The sequence below is a fragment of the Brassica napus genome, chromosome C2 (genome assembly GCF_020379485.1).
Source record: "Brassica napus cultivar Da-Ae chromosome C2, Da-Ae, whole genome shotgun sequence".
Taxonomy (NCBI): domain Eukaryota; kingdom Viridiplantae; phylum Streptophyta; class Magnoliopsida; order Brassicales; family Brassicaceae; genus Brassica; species Brassica napus.
The window spans coordinates 57991220-58008439 of record NC_063445.1 but is presented as its reverse complement, the minus strand read 5'-3'; the positions used below and the strand labels follow the sequence as shown (position 1 = coordinate 58008439).

Below are 17220 nucleotides of genomic sequence, written 5' to 3'. Positions count from 1 at the left end.
GTTTATTGTATTACATCTTGAAATGTAATATGAATTGGGACTATGGACGTATCGAAGCACGAGAGTTTTCCATGTCTTCTGGGATTTTCTTAGCCTACCCAAATCCATATCTCTCAAACCTCAAGATGATATCTTCCCTCCTCAATAAATTTCCTCATTAGTGTTTCCAAAATATGGTTGTTCTTACATTTTATTTTACAACTTGATTCTATTGCAATTTGCAAACATCACAAGCTAAATAGCTGATTATAGTTCCTCATTGGTGTTTTAGTATTCCTAAATATGGTTGTTCTTGCATTTTATTTTGCAACTTGATTCTATTGGAAACTTTACAAGCTAATTACTTGCCAACTGTTTACACTCATCTGGCTTTTAGATGGAGTAATGGCCTAGCATTATAGTTCCAGAGATCCTTTATAGCGTCACAAGATTCTCTAACTATTTCACAAACGAATGAACGATACTATAGACATGCATGTTTTCCTAATTTTTATCATGGCAGGAAAATATCATTCTAGTATCTGAGACATGTGAAAATCTGATTTTTTTTGTGATTTTTTACATTTAAGATGTTAATAATATTCAATTATGATTTTCACCCAAAAAAAAATCAATTATGATTGCAATCGCAGTACAAAATTACTAACCTTACCTTTTATACTTACCTTACAAATCAAGAACCAAGATGGAATAATGATGTTTTAATTGTAACTAGATCTCGACCCGCGTAACTACGCAAGTTTTTGTTTTTATTTATTTTTATATAAATATTTTATTTTCAATTCTAAATTGGTATATATTATAATATATATGTGTCTATCAATTTTTAAAACATAATAAGTTTACTGTATATTTTTTTGATTGAATAGATTATTTCAAACTTTCACATGTTTTGTATCTTCTTCTATTTATATATTTTCGGATTATTATTTCACTATTAAAATCGTAATTATATATAAAGATTAGTAAAAATATTGTTTTGTTGTCATATTCAAAGATATTCTAACATTTCATAAATTTAGAAAGTTTTTTAAAAATATATACTTTTCGCTTCATAGATTTATATTATCGAGTAAATAATTAAACATTTAGTTCTTATTTAATTTTTAAAATAAACTATATAGTTTAAAATTTGTTTTCATTGGTTTAAAGTAGTAAATATTAATCATTGTTAGATCAAACGATTTTTGTTATTTAAAAAAAAAAAAACTTTATAATTTTAAAAGTTAACATCGACAAATATTTAAATATTTACCATATAGAGGTATAGTATTACAACATTAAATTATATCTATTTAATTTATATTATCTATAAATCCAATGGAACATCTATTGTTTAAATCCAATTATTGATAGCCCAATAAAAATTTTTGGTATGCTTAAAATTTAAATGATAAGATTAAATATTAAATGTAACATAACTTTCTAGAAATAGGTCCATTAGGTCAATTTTTTAAAAAATCACACATGAATCAAAATTGTGACTTCTGTTTTAATATATAAGATTACCCTTGTTTCAGAAAAAAAAGAAAGTTATGTTTTAGTTCATATACAAATTTCTCCCCAATTGTTTTGATGAAAAATGTTTTTATGATTTTTATGTTATTTATTATATGTACACTCAAAGATACGATATAATACGTACAAATATGAAGCATCAGCAGGAACAGATTGTGGTTTTATATTATGAATAGTATCTATACTATAATAAAAGGGTTATATAATCAATAGGGAGAGTGTCCACGTAGGACAATAAAATCAACCAATTAGAAGATTTCTTTTTGACATGTCATCTCGCCTGTAGTTTGTTGGGCTTCGATTTTTTTTTAAAAAAGTAGAATGTTAATGATGTTGGCCCAGGAAGCCCATGTGTTTGCTCTTGGCCTCCAGGTCCAGATCCGAACAGCGTTGGTGATGGTGCGAAGTGGGATGAAGCTACGACCAAGGTTCCTTCTAGGGATCCCAAGAATCTTACTATAATAAAAGGGTTATATAATCAATAGGGAGAGTGTCCACGTAGGACAATAAAATCAACCAATTAGAAGATTTCTTTTTGACATGTCATCTCGCCTGTAGTTTGTTGGGCTTCGATTTTTTTTTAAAAAAGTAGAATGTTAATGATGTTGGCCCAGGAAGCCCATGTGTTTGCTCTTGGCCTCCAGGTCCAGATCCGAACAGCGTTGGTGATGGTGCGAAGTGGGATGAAGCTACGACCAAGGTTCCTTCTAGGGATCCCAAGAAGAAGGATGATAAGAAAGAGGAAGATCTGGTAAGCACGATCTCTTCGTAGTGGAGCTTCATCGTTGTGCGAGTCGATGTAGATGTGGTTGATCCGCTGGGTGTTGAAGTTTGACGATCGGCGGATCAGGCCGTGGACTTCGTAGCCTTTTTCGAGGAGGAACTCCGTCAGGTACGATCCGTCTTGGCCGATGATTCCGGTGACCAGTGCTATCTTCCTCGGCTGCGTCGGCATTTCCGCGGCGGCGGAATCGGATCTGGATCCGTTGCTTTATAACGCCATTAATGGTTTTTGGATCTGGGTTTCGCGGTGGCCCATTAAATAGGATAGCAAAGGAGGTCAAAGCTTGAAGACGGGGAGGGTATTTTGCTCAATTTAAGCGTTATTATGGTCAAATCATCGTCGTGGGGTATCTTCATTTCATTTCTGTCTGATGCAGTTTGTTTACATGGTAACGCCTCACACGTTAATAGTTTACTCATTTTTCTGGTCAAACCTCGTGAATAGTCGTGGGATACTACGTCCAAATCAAGAAATAAGAAATCATTTGCATTTTCTTTGGGGTTAAATTGTATAGCTACATATTGCATGAATCCAACAGGCAACAACGAAGTTTTTTTTTTTGAAAAATCAGTAGTATAACGCAACAAGACTCTTGGATGTGGCATATATTTTTAAAACTACGAGTTTTGGCGAAAACTTTTGACAATAAGATTGGTAATGGTAAATCTACATCATTTTTATATATAAGAAAATCAATTAGGTAGATGTTACTTGGGAAGATCTGGTAAGCACAATTTCTCATTCTCTTTGAATCTTTGCTTGGCTGCAAGAGTTAGTTTATAATCAGAGTTAGTGGAGATTTACGATTAGGCTGTAGATATTGCACTAATGTAGAGATTTAGGGTTTAGCTGATAAGCTGTTTGTTGGTTTTGAAAGCCTTGCTAAAGTGATTGCTATATGATATGTTTGGCATCTGATGTGATTTGTAGTCTGAAGAGGACTTGCAACTGAAGCAGAACCTGGAGCTCTATGTTGAGAGGGTTCAAGACCCTAATCCTGAACTGCAGAAGACTGCTCTCGAAAGCATGAGGTAATTCGTGTGTTTCTCTTAACCTATTGTCGATTTAATTTGCAGATAATACTCATATAATCTTTTTTTTTTTGGATTTCATAGTATAATTTTAATTTTGTCTATGTTTTTGTTTAATCTGTAGGCAGGAGATCCGTGCCTCAACAAGCTCCATGACGTCGGTTCCAACACCCCTCAAGTTTCTCCATCCTCACTATGGAACTCTTAAGGAGTTTCATAAAAATATGGTGGAGTCCGATTTCAAGGTACAATTTCAAGAAATTATTACCATCTTCTTGCTCATTCTACTGTGTATGGATTAAAGATCGCTTTTTATGTATCTGCAGAAATTTCTGGCTGATGTACTATGTCTGTCTTGGCACTGACCATGTCTGCTGAGGGTCAAAGGGTATGTGCTTTCTTGCTATTATAGTAGGAATTGATAAAAACTTAACTTTCTGTGTGTTTCATCTTATGATATACCTTAAAACAGTGTTGTGTTTTGTGGTTCTTTGCTAAAATTTGAGGTAGTTTTTGGTGCTTGAGTTTGTTATGCAATACTCTTTTTCAGGAAAGCTTAGGATACAGGTTGACTGGATCAGAGGGTGACATCGGATCTTGGGGTCACGAGTTTGTCAGGAATTTGGCCGGTTAGATTGCAGAAGAGTATACAGTTCGTCAGGTTAGAAAACAGTTGTTCATGAGTAGTTTATGTTTGGCTTTTCTCTGCCAGTTCGTTAATGAATGTTATAACAATGAATGTTATTTAGAATTACATCTTTTTGAAAAAATCAACCAGTGAAAGAATAGTATGCAATCACTCTTTGGAGCTAGACATCGTTCCTTTGATGAATTGTCGAGAATGTCACTGACCTACTTAGACATCACAGATTGCTACATGTTAGACCGGATGCCAAAGGGTTGTGCAGGGGAGCCTCAGTTGTACAATGTTAATATTACTCTTAAAATCTGGCTTTATCTTACAGTTTCAAGTTTTTTTTTTTTGTTTGTGCAGGGGAGCCTCAGTCAGGACTCTAGGGCAAAATATTGGAGCCAAAGATACAGCCTCAAGGAGACTTCCAGAAAATTTTAGTAAATAGTTAATCTTGATGAAGCTACGGTGAAAGTTACCTCAAGGTGTGGAAGTAATTCTAGATCTAGATGAAGCTACAGTGAAAGAGATGAGAAAGCAAGAGGAGATTTCTAAAGCCAAGCTAGCCATGGAAAGGAAAAAGAAGCTGGCAGAGAAAGCCACTGCTAAAGCTGCCATAAGAGCTCAAAAGGAAGCTGAGAAGAAAGAACAAAAGGTATCAATATCAATGCTCTTTGCCTTCTCTCTTTTCCATTCTAATAATCTTCTTTTTTTTTGGTGTGTTGCAGGAGCGAGAGAAAGCGGCCAAGAAGAAGACAGGAGGCAGCAACGCATACGAGGCCATCTCTGAGGAATTTCCAGAAGCTTCTGAGGCTGAGAAGGAGGAGATTGAAGCTCCAGTGGAGGAGAAACCAAAGAAGGAAAAGAAAGTGTTGAAGGAGAAGCCAATAAGGAACAGGATCCGCAATAGAGGAGGACCGGAAACACTCCCGAGACCAATGCTCAAGCGTAAGAAGCAGACTAACTACATGGTTTGGGCTGCTCCAGCTGCTGTTGTGGTACTAATGCTTCTTGACTTGGGTTACTACTACGTTTTCTAGATCAAGGGAAGCTGCGTTTGCTGTAGTTTGGGTTTTTTTAAAGCTTTCTTTTGAGGATGAGACTCTTTAAAACTTATGTCTCATTTACATACTAAATAGAGACTCTTCCCTTTTTAAATACTTTTTTACATTTCAGTTATGTATATATAAATCCAAAAATAGAAAATGGTAGTTAATTAAAAGGTTAAAATTTTAAAAACAATCTTCTATTTTGATAATTTTAAAATTACTATAAATATAAAACAAATTATTAATATAAACATGTGTAGCCTGGATAATAACTTAGAATGTGTATAACTAAAGTAAAATTTAATATTGAGTTTGTACACAATACTATCAAAGCATCATAAACAAAGGTCATGGAACCTAAAAAAAGAGGTCATGAAACACAAAAGAAGAAGTGAGGCAAATGCGAGAATAATAATAATGCAGTTCGTAGGTTTGCAACTCAGATTATAGGGCATGATCAAACCGTAGGAGTTAGAATTCTTAAACCGTTTTTGTATATAAATTATTTTCAGAAACTTATGCAATGTGTTTAATCAGATTTAAGTTAAGAGTTCTTCAGAATTTTGATTAAAAACCTAATTCCAGATCTTATACAGTGATAATTTTTGTATGTATCTACCATTTATAAATTTCAGAAAACTTTTAATTATGTTTGAAGTCCTCACTCATACCTGTTTTCGATAAGTCATTCAAGATCATGTTTGAGCAAGTATCTTAGCCTTGCATAAAGGGATGACCGAGCACACAAACACTACCCAACAAACATAAAAAAAAAATCTAGAACATCAAATAATAATATTAATATTCAAAACTATTTCCAAAAAAATCTGATTAATTAAATAATTAAAATAAAAAACTGTAAAATTAATATTATATCATCAACGGTATGAAAGTAAACCTTCTATAAATTTATAACTAAAAATATTCAAATCATGAAGCAAAATTTTCTTTCAATCACAAACAAACTTAAAAAAAAACATAAATTAAATAGCAACAATAAATGTTAAATTTAAATTTTGGTTAAAAAGGCTGACAAAATTATTTGGGTTAAAACGATAAATTGAAGACAACAAATAAAGAACCTGTATACAAGTCGGTGGTACTTTCTTTTAAAGACAAGTACAAAAATGAAACTTAATAATTTTAAAACCGATCAAAATTTATACAGTACTAATTATAAGCTTTACAATTGTTTTACATAAAAATAAATAACCAAGATAAAGAATATATATAGATCTTAACTTATAATTTAGTTAACTTTTTATTAATCTTACTAATATCCTACATAAAACTCCAATAAAACACAACAAAACATTTCAAATATTTTTAAATTTGTATTTATGTTTATAATTCTATAACAAGTTTCAATTTATATCATATTTGTTCAATTTTAAAATTTAAATATAAAAACTAAACTAATATTATAGGAAAAGTCCGGGCGTAGCCCGGAAAACCCCTAGTATATCAATAAAATCTCATCCACATTCGAAGGGGCGTCTCTTAGGAAAAATGTAATAGTTTCAATGATAATTAATACAATAATATATTTAGAAAGGGCGGTTTGACATAAGATTACTTGTCAATGATATGATTTGCATAAAATAGTTCATTAGGGAGTGGAAGTCAAATCGAAGGCGACTGCATGCAATCGACGTTGGCTTACTAACCAAATTACATATGAATTAAGCGTTGACAATTAAACTAATTGTCTAATCTCTTAAATGGATAAAACTACTAATCATTTTAAATATGTAAAATTAAATGCAATGGTGGTTCATGTAGTATTTTACAACAGAAGACAGTCATGTTCCTGCTTTTCTAGTGCACCGCCAAAAGATTTCACAAATCTTTTCCATGTGATTTATTATTTTCTTTAGTTATTACAAATTTGCAGTCCTATTAATATAAGTATTTGCTTTGTAAACTAGAATTAAATGTCAACTACCGCTTACTACCACTTTAATTTTATCAGTTTTTTCATCAACATTTTGACCTCTCAAGTGTACATTCATTTGATTCCCAAAATGCTTCTCTTCTTTTTAATTTCTTTATACACTTCTTCTCCTACCAATGTGATAATGTTACTCTTTTCGTGACTCATGCTATATGTTGAATAATTATTTTTAAAATAAACCAAAGCAGATTAGATCAACTGTACCTTTCTGTTGGTTGATATTAAAATTATCTTATTTGTGGTTGGAACATAAGTATCGGCATTATAAAATGCATTGTAAATAGTTTGAATTACAATTTTATAGAGAAAATAGGTAAAAAGTCAAATCAAACCATGATTTAAAACTAGTTAATGACTTTTTTTCGTTGATAACACAGTATTATTCTCTATAAATTGAAAATTTTATTTTATTAATTTATAAACCACTAATTTTATTGTTCTTTATAAATTAGTTTATAATTTATATGTAGCAAAAAATCCTGATGCAACCAAACTAAACCGGCTTTGAATCCCGTTAGAAAACTATATATAAGTGGTTTGTCATTGTTTAACCGAATCTTTTCACACTAACGAAGACCATTTTAAACTAATGTTCTAAAATTTGGTCTATGCAATGTCCTGACAACAAATTAGCCATAGCCGAAATAATTTTCCTAAACTCCAATTTATATAATTCAAATCAGTTTAAACCGTTTAAAGTTGATCCAAATCAATCTAAAATGGTTTAAATTGATATAAATCTGTTAAGTTAAAAAATACTATTAGTGAAAATCTACAAATGTATCTAGTTTATTTTTATGTGTATGTAAATTTTATAATTCACCAATATTATTTTATAATTAAACCCAACAACTAAAATATCTAATAAAATGTAAAAATATAAAAATTAATCAATAATTTGTTAGTTCTTAAACCTCGAATAATAATATGTCTATTTGCTAGTCTTCTACAAATCGTCTAGCTAAGGCTTCTAGTTTTTTTGAACACTGCTAAATTGTTCATTATTTATTGATCTATTGGTTCGGTTGAGGTATAACATAAGCAAATATCACTTGCTCTGCTTTGTTACTGTCCTCTAGACTGTTGAAACACCATCAATCAACTTTTTCCGGAAAATAACATTGGCATTGTTGAACATTCCTTCTTTCAGCGAAACCATTATAAACTGTTCAATGCAGAGTCAGTTTTGAGACCAAGATTGAATCTTGAATGGTATGGAGACACTCACTGAGTGTTGTATAGAGAAATGACAATTATCTAAAGAATCTGCCGAGGTCAATCCCATGGAGGTGAATGTCTTGCTCTGCTTTGTAATCAGTGTTCCATAGTTATGGTATCATGTATTGATGTCAAGGAGATGGTTTCATGATGTAACTGAGACTAAGGATTACTAGACTGTTAAACACATGTATATGCTAAAACAAAGTTGTTTCTTATGCTAACATATGTAGTCCCAGACTCCCAGTGATATGAGTAATTTTGCTACAAATGCAACTTCATTGCTTTTATCAAAGAAAATAATCTAGATGAAAATAAAGACTTTGGTTTAATCTCCTCAACTAAAAAAATATAAGAAGTATAGTTTCACTACAACAAAATGTTGGTTTAATCCAAGTCAACGGGAGAGATGTGTAGGCTTGAACCAAAGTGAAAGGGATTATATTTTCCACTAACAGAAAATAAAACAAAATGAAATCTAAGAGTCGGCGATGGTGACCTCAACCTCAACACCAGGTTCAATGGTGATGGAAGAGATTTGCTTGACCACATCAGGAGAGCTGAAAAGATCAATCACTCATTGGTTCCTGTTTCAAAAAACAATAGTGAAGAGTTTAAGCAATGTCAAGAACCTAAAGCAATGAGCTTATTCTCATGTTCTAAGATCTAAGTGTAATAAACACATGCATATAAATATACCTTCACCACAAGGAGCTTTACGGGTAGTGATCTTAAGAACCTTGGTGGGCATTCTCACTTGTCCCTTTGTTCTCAGTCTCTTGTCTTTAGCTCCACGTACCAAATCAGCACACACTAATAACACATTTAGACCCAAATCATCCATTTGTAATCAATTCTTTTTTTTTTGTTCAACCCATTTGTAATCAATTCAAATAAAGCTACAAACCTGACTTCGTTGGCTTCATTGCATAAGCCATCTTTTCAACCTCTTCTTCTTCTTCTGCAAGTAACAGAAAGCTACAAGTTTAACTTGCTCCTAGGAGTGAAAAGTTAAAGCCTTATTCACTGGACTGTGAGGCCTAATCACTACAAGAGTTTAGTTAGACCTAAAGCAATTAAGTTATAGCCCACTTAACTGGGCCTACGGCAGTGTATATTATAGAAACACAAAGTAAAGTTCAAGAAATAAAATACATATATTAAAAAATATCTGATTATAATTACTTTTCTAATTAAAATGATTTTAAAATATATGTTTTTTGAAAAATAGAAGAACGAATAACAACAAATTTAAAGGACGAGCAATATTATTACTACCGGGGACCCCCGCACACATTAATTAACCTCGGAAACTCCAACGGAGCCCAACGGCTACTTTCTCCAAACGGCTACTTCTCAGTTTGCAACGGCTCTCTGCTTTCAAAATTTCCCTTTATAATCTGTGTGAGAGATAGAGAGAACTTCAGTCCACATCAAAGTAGCTACACATACACATACGGAGAACGTTGGCGACGGCTAGTGAAGTAAACGGCGAGTCTGATGGGTGCAAGAAGCTTTTAATTACTTCTTTGAGGATGAAGACAAGATGATGAGGTATCGGGAGTCAAAGGTGCCTTTTGGTGAGGTACATTATCCACTTTTCTTTTTACAGAATTTTATAAAACCATATGATTTATACAAACTGTTTTTTTTTGTCAAAGCTTTGTTTTCAAAATTTTAAAAGTTTTAAGGGGAAATGATTGATTACTCGACTGATAATGGAAGAAGCTTATGTGTACTTAGTGGAAACAAAATAGAACATGTCTCCTGTCGTTGAGATCGTTAGAGATGATAATGTTTCATTTGCCTCTTGACACTTACCATCACTTTGTTATTCTAAATCAAATCTTGTAATAAATTGTTTCCCCTTCGGTATATATATTTATTTTATTTTTTTCAATTGATCTTGAAGTAAAGCGTTTTTCCCTCTCGTATTTCCATAAAGATACCTTCTTACTGTTTTTTTATTGTTTGTTGATTATTTTGCGTGTTTTAACTTCTTGTTGTGTGTTTTTTGCCTTCGATAATTGGTGGAGCGGATGAGAAGTCTGCTAGTGGGGGAAAGATGCAACAGAGAGATACAGCAACCATCTTCCACGGATGTTCGATATGCCAGACAGACAGTATGATCCGACAAAGAATTTGTAGAGGGAGTGACTCAGATTGTACAGATGCTTGAAACAGAAAAAGAGTGATGGAACTATGTGTACGTGATTAGCGTCTTTTGTTTGCTTAGTGTCTTGAGAATGTTACTAATTACGACGGAGAGAACAAAAATAAAAAGAATTATGTGTTTTTATCAGTCTCATCTCGAATATTCTCTCTTGTGTCTGTCTTCTCAGTGTGTTGTGTTTTATCAGTGTGTAATTCCTTTGTTCCCAAACTTGTAGACTGTTTTCTCAAATTGATTTTGTTTAGATTATACTTGTATCCATATTTTGATACTTGTGTTCTTGAGTTTCTTGAAATATGACGTTTTTTTGGTGTGTTTAACGTAAGTATATAGAACCCATATTCAGAAATAGTTATAGTCTTTGTTTATATATTTCACAAAACTAAAGAAAGTTACACCGGGTGATAATAAATAAACATATTTCATATAAAATTTATAATTAGTGGTTATATGTAACCATTAAGCATGAGACTCAATTAAATTATATATAGAGGCATTTGGATTCACACACGTTTGAGGATGGATGGATCTTTAGGTGTTTGTATTTTGAGGCCAAGAGTAGATGGAACATGGAGAAGAAGAGGAAGACGCATTCATAGAGGCCATTGTTGCTTGCTCTTTGGAGAGATGATGGTGAAAGGTTTCATTGGAAGAATTATCAGATGGATCTTTAATGTTAACTTCTTACTCTTCTTGGCTCATGATTAGCTGAGAAGCAACTAACTTGTCAAGAGTTTGCCAATCCATCATATGGTCATTATGATCATCATTGAGTAGTAATCCTGATTTATGATGATGATTATCAGTCTTTGTATTCATCAGAATCATATGATCATCATCATTAGTAATAATAAGACCATGATCATCTCCTTGCATTAGTGATAAGACCATGATCATCTCCTTGCATTAGTGTAGTTGGTGCTTCGTTGATCGTGCTAAGTACAGCACCATATGGGTCATTGTCATTATGATGTAATGATGAAGAGGAGCCTTGGATTAACATTCTTGGACTCTCTAAATCAGATAGATGGTAGTAACTACCATTAAGAAACTAAGTCAAACCATGTATTACATTAATTTATGATTTCTCGTTAATAGCAAAGTAACGAGATTCTTTTCAGTTTCCTCGTTCAAATAGTTCTAAAGAAACCCAAACAATAATTCTTTTCAACTAAAAAAAGAAACATTTGTTACAAAACAAACAGAACCGAATATCTCTTCACATCAAAAGAAAAACTCTAAGACAAAAGCCTAAACCTTAAGGAAGCTTTCGACCAAAATTATGGGCAAATGATACACTAATGAAACATTTAGCTTGCAAAATCTGAATAGTGATGGATACTTAATTATCTAATGATTCGATTGAGGTATAAGCAGAGATCGATCACTTGGTCTGCTTTGTTACTGTCCTCTGGACTGTTGAAACTCCATCAACAGATAATTAAGTATCCATCACTATGGTTTAGCTTCGTCATTGAACTGTCCGGAACAGAACATCGTCATTGTTGAAAATTCCTTCTTTCAACGAGACCACTATCAACTGCTCAATCAATGCAGAGACAGTTTTGAGACCAAAGTTGAGGGAAATGAGCTTCAAGGAGACCACTATCAACTATTTTTGTATATATTTCTGTGTTGGCATGGCAAATTTAGCCCACTTAACTGGGTCTAAGTCAATTCAGTTATAGCCCACTTATATTGAATAATAAATTTATATTTACATTATTGAATGATAAATTTATATCTATACTATTATTTGAGAAATGAATTTGTTTATTTGTCATGATTTCATTGATTTTAGATAATTTTTGCTTATTTATCATATTTTAATTAGGTTTAAGCTCAGTCATTAATTTATTAATAGTTTTTAGTTGAGTCAATAATTTATTAGTTTAAATAATATAACTATAAAATATGTAATTAGATATATAATTATTTTGATTTTTCTTATTTGTCATGTTTTTATTAGGTTTTAGCTTAGTCATTAATTTATTATTAGTTTTTACTTTTTAGTTGAGTCATTAATTTATTAATTTAAATGATATAACTATACACTTTGTGACTAGATATATAATTAATTTAATTTTTCTTATTTGTCATGTTCTCCATGATTTAAGTTAATTTTGCTAATTTGTCATGTTTTATTAAGTTTTAGCTATTCATTAATTTATTATTATTCTTAGCTAATCATTAATTTATTAATTTAAGTAATATAACTATTTTAAGATTTGTAATTAAATATATATTTTTTTAAAAAAATTGTAACAAATTATTATGACTTATGATCAATTCTTATTATTCTGTTTTAAAATCATATTTGTTACTGAATAATTTTAAATCATATTTGTTACTGGATGTGGAATATAATCTATCTTTTAATATAGTTTATATAGATAGCTTAATGATAGTATAGATAATGTGTAAGTGATATTTATCTTAGTTTGTGTCGTATTATAGTTACAATAGTATGTAAATGATAATTCGTAGAATTATGATGCCCAAACTTTATCTTAGTATCCATTTTAATAATCTATTATTATAATTTGTCGACTCTATGCTATGATTGTATATATTCTCATCATACGTTTGATGGAAAATATACAAAAAAACTTACAAAACTTCATCTTTAAATAATATGAAATACTTCAGACGTTGTTTTTTTTTTTTTGAAAAAGAAGCCTCTTTCACTTTTTCTTATTGGAGATGTTGAGTAGGCTAAATATTTCTATAAAATTAGAATAAAGGTGTTGATACTTTAGAATCATGAAAAAATACAAAATTTGTTTCAACTGGATTGGTGTTGGTTGATACCATCGTAAATACTAATTTATTTCATTATTGATTCACATTAATTATAAGATTTGGTGTTAGTCAATTATTTTGAAATTTAATTTTGACGACTTGTCTTTTGTAATTTCCGATCTAAGTTATGTCAAGTGGATTTTTTTATTCTGCATAATTTCACTTCCAATGATTATACCATAAAATATAGAACTACTCATCTGCTTTTTAGATAAACTTCTATAGAACAACCAAAATCATATTTTGAGATAATTTTTCAAAAGAGTTAAAAAAAAGTAATTATTTCATGGAATTTAAAGAAATATTGGGACGTCAATATGAAAAGAAATGTTTAGTAGGTGAATTTTCTATATCATATTTTGTTTTCATTGATGTATATAATATGTTTGTTCACGAGTTCTTATTTCTAATGTTTTGTGTTTTAAATATTATTAGCGAAGTTATGAATGTTGAACCTTTAAAATATCTCATTCAACAAGAAAATGTACAACTAAGTTAGAATTAATTACTATTCATGACACAATGTAAATTTTATTCAGAATTTAATTTAATTTTTTTTTTTTTTTGAGAGCAAGAAAATTTACAGACTCATAAAGACTCCGTAAACCAAGGTGGTGACTCTGTATCCATATGTATGACGAACGACGGTTGTATCCTAGCACTGCGTGCCAAGCGATCCGCCATTTTATTGTCCGTCCTCGATACATGAATAACTTCTGAATTGGTGAAACTTCTTCTCAAAAGCTTGATATCCTCCAGGTAACTCCCAAATGCTGGTCATTCCTCTGGTTCCGAAACCATCTTCACCAGTTGAGAACAATCCGTTGCGAAAGTAACCTGATACTGTCGTAAATTTTTCATACATTCCATTGCCCAAATTAGTGCCTCTATCTCCGCATGAAGAGGTGATAAACTTGCCCTTACATTCCTTGCCCCAAACAGTCTCTCAAACCTTGGAAGTGTACTGAGCCAACCGTGGCCTGAAAAACCATCTTTATCCTTCCAAGAACCATCCGTAAAACACCATCTACCTGTGGTCACTAAGGACAATCTGCCTTGAACTTCAGGAGCGACCCTTGGATTGTTGATATTCTGCGCTTCATTCCAAAGTCTTGACTCTAATTCTGCTAATTTTAACGTCTCTCTCGGCTCAACATCAATATTACTGAAAATCTTATTATTCCTGCCCTTCCAAATATACCATAGTATCCATGCAAACTGATGATCCTCCATTTTCGGGTTAGCTCTCCAAAACAAATGATCCATATTAGTAAAAAGGGAACCAGTTGAAAAAATATTTGGGTTTGATGGGATCTTTGATAGTGCCCACACTTGTCGTGCCGGAGGACATTCAAAGAAAACATGATTAACTGATTCCTCTGGATTTCCACACCGTGCACAAACAGTATCTCCTTGTATTCCTCTTGATTTTAAATTCTTTGTCACTGCTATACAACCTGTTATCAACTGCCATATAAAATGCCGTAACTTTGGAGGACACTTAACTTTCCAACAAAAAGCCTTAAGTATGTCCACATTGGGACCATAATAATCTGGTGGTTTTTCCTTGTCAGGATAAATCCTTTCTACTTGATACCCTGATTGTACCGAATATTTTCCATTATTAGTGAAATGCCAACCATTTCTATCTTCCATCTGATTTCTACTCAGAGGAATACCTTCAATCAACTTTGCATCATCTGGCTCCACCAAAGTCCTAAGTGCCTGTAAATTCCAAGTGCGAGATTCCTGATGAATGAGGGAATCCACTGTAAGATCCGAGTAACTATTGTGAAAATTTTTATTAGCTGGTCTCGGGCGAGTGGATGGGATCCAGGGATCGTTCCATACTGAGATAGATGATCCTGTACCCACCCTTTTAATTAGTCCTTTACAAACCAGAGATTTAGCAGAGGTGATACTCCTCCAGCCATACGACGGAGAATATGAGCGAATCGGTTCCAGGGGTGAAGCATTCCTATAATACCTTCCTTTGAAGACTCGAGAGAAAAGAGAATTTGGCTTCTCGATCAGTCTCCACAATTGCTTTCCAAGCATTGCCGTATTAAAATCATTTAAATCTTTGAACCCTAATCCACCGTTATCCTTGTGTTCCACAATTTATCCCATGATTTCCAATGCATACCAGGTGTACTTCCTCCTGGACTCCACCAAAACTGAGCAACCGCACTCGTTAATTTCTTCACTGTGGCTTTCGGTAATCGATACACCGACATTACATGGTTTGGTAGGGCCGTTATGACTGATTTAATAATCACCTCTTTTCCCCCTTTGGTGAAAAATCTAAAAGTCCAACCATTCACCCTATTATTCAACCGATCTTGTACAAAACCAAACACCTGAACCTTGGATCCTCCTAAGCTTTCCGGCAATCCTAAATAGGAACCCATTCCTCCTAAATTCTGAATCCCCAAAATATCTCGCAATTCCTGACGGCTTGATTCCTCAATCTTATGTCCAAATTGAATTGAAGATTTTTGAAAATTAATTTGTTGTCCTGACACAGCCTCATAATCCTTTAGTATCCTAAGAATAGTATGACACTCTTCTTTATTGGCCTTGCAAAAGAACAAACTATCATCCGCAAATAGCAGATGAGAAACAGCTGGACACGCTCGGGCTACCTTCATACCGGTTAATTGTTTCATCCGCTCTGCCTTTTTGATATTCATAATTAGAGCCTCTGTGCACATAATAAATAAATAAGGAGATAATGGATCTCCCTGCCGTAAACCCCTCTTAGGGATAATGAGACCTCGGGGCTGCCCATTGAGTAAAACTCTATATTGAACTGAAGATATACATTCTTGCATTAATTTAACCAATGCGGGTCAAATCCCATTTTAGTAAGTAAGGCCTCGATAAAACTCCACTCTATCCGATCATATGCCTTACTCATATCCGTTTTAATTGCCATAAACTTATTTTGACAGGATTTGTTGGTTCGCAACCCATGAAACATTTCCTGCGCAATAAGAATATTGTCCGATATTAACCTTCCTGCCACAAAAGCCGATTGCGTCTCCGAAATTAAATGGGGAAGGCAAATCTTCAATCTCTGACACAAAACTTTCGAAATGATCTTATAACCAACGTTACATAGGCTTATCGGTCTTAGTTCCGCCATCCTGGTAGGTCTCTCGACTTTTGGGATCATACAGATGTTTGTTATGTTTAAACGTGAATCCATATCTCCTGAGACCAAAAAATTATTAACCAAATCAACCACATCCTTCTTAACAACACTCCAGGAATGTTGGAAAAAGAGGGCCGTCATTCCATCTGGGCCAGGCGCTTTCTCTGGATGCATCATGAATAGTGCTTGTCTAACTTCTTCCTCCGTAGCTCTTCGTAATAACAATTGATTCATCTGGGGGGAAATTGAAGGACCTATTTCCTCCAAGAAACTATCAAACTCCCGTGGGTTGGATGAACTAAACAAGCCAGTAAAATAATCCACTGCCACTTTCTCAACACCATTTTCTTCTGAGATCCAATTACCTTCTTCATCATGGAGACCCACTATTTTGTTTCGGATCCGTCGTTGCTTTGTCAAAGCATGATAAAACTTAGTATTTAGGTCCCCAGATAAATACCACATATTCCTACTCTTCTGGTGCCAATATTCCTCTTCATCCCTATATGCCTCTTGTAATTTCCTGGAAATCTCAATAATTTTCTCTTGTGACCTATTGTTATCAGTTTGTACTTCTTCCAACGCATTTTGAAGATTAAGAATTTTGTCCTTCCCATATGGTTGATTATTCTTCCGCCATGTTGATATTTCATGACGACAATTATTGATCTTTGTCGTAAAATCATCAGAAATGCCTTCCTGATTTTCTGTCCATCCCGATACAATTGATTCCATGAGTCCTTCTTGGCCAATCCATCGCTTGTCAAACCTAAATTGTCCTCTTTTCCGTCCTGGGACCTTATCGTCCAAAAAAGCTACCACTGGTCTATGATCCGATCCCACCATTCTCAAATATTCTGTATAAGAATATGGGAAAAGTGTATGCCATTCCTCGTTAGCCAA

General features: G+C 33.0%; 1 protein-coding gene across 3 annotated transcripts; it reads left to right on the top strand.

Annotated features, from left to right (window-relative positions):
- Positions 1-2196: 2196 nt before the first annotated feature.
- LOC106376418 (proton pump-interactor 1-like) lies at positions 2197-5206 on the top strand. 3 transcript variants are annotated; one of them, XM_048747361.1, is made up of 7 exons: positions 2197-2690; positions 3233-3333; positions 3458-3578; positions 3660-3721; positions 3884-3994; positions 4328-4619; positions 4693-5206. In XM_048747361.1, the coding sequence occupies exons 6-7, from the start codon at positions 4494-4496 to the stop codon at positions 5002-5004; spliced, it is 438 nt and encodes a 145-aa protein (XP_048603318.1). In that variant the 5' UTR covers positions 2197-2690; positions 3233-3333; positions 3458-3578; positions 3660-3721; positions 3884-3994; positions 4328-4493; the 3' UTR covers positions 5005-5206. The 3 variants fall into 3 exon arrangements, with proteins under 3 accessions (XP_048603318.1, XP_048603317.1, XP_048603316.1); XM_048747360.1 differs by having other exon boundaries at positions 4203-4619; XM_048747359.1 differs by having other exon boundaries at positions 4112-4619.
- Positions 5207-17220: the final 12014 nt, after the last annotated feature.

Coding starts and splice junctions, on each gene's coding strand:
- LOC106376418 (XM_048747361.1), top strand. CDS start 4,494: ATGAGAAAGCAAGAGGAGATTTCTAAAGCCAAGCTAGCCATGGAAAGG. Junction 4,620..4,692: donor CTGAGAAGAAAGAACAAAAG/GTATCAATATCA, acceptor GGTGTGTTGCAG/GAGCGAGAGAAAGCGGCCAA.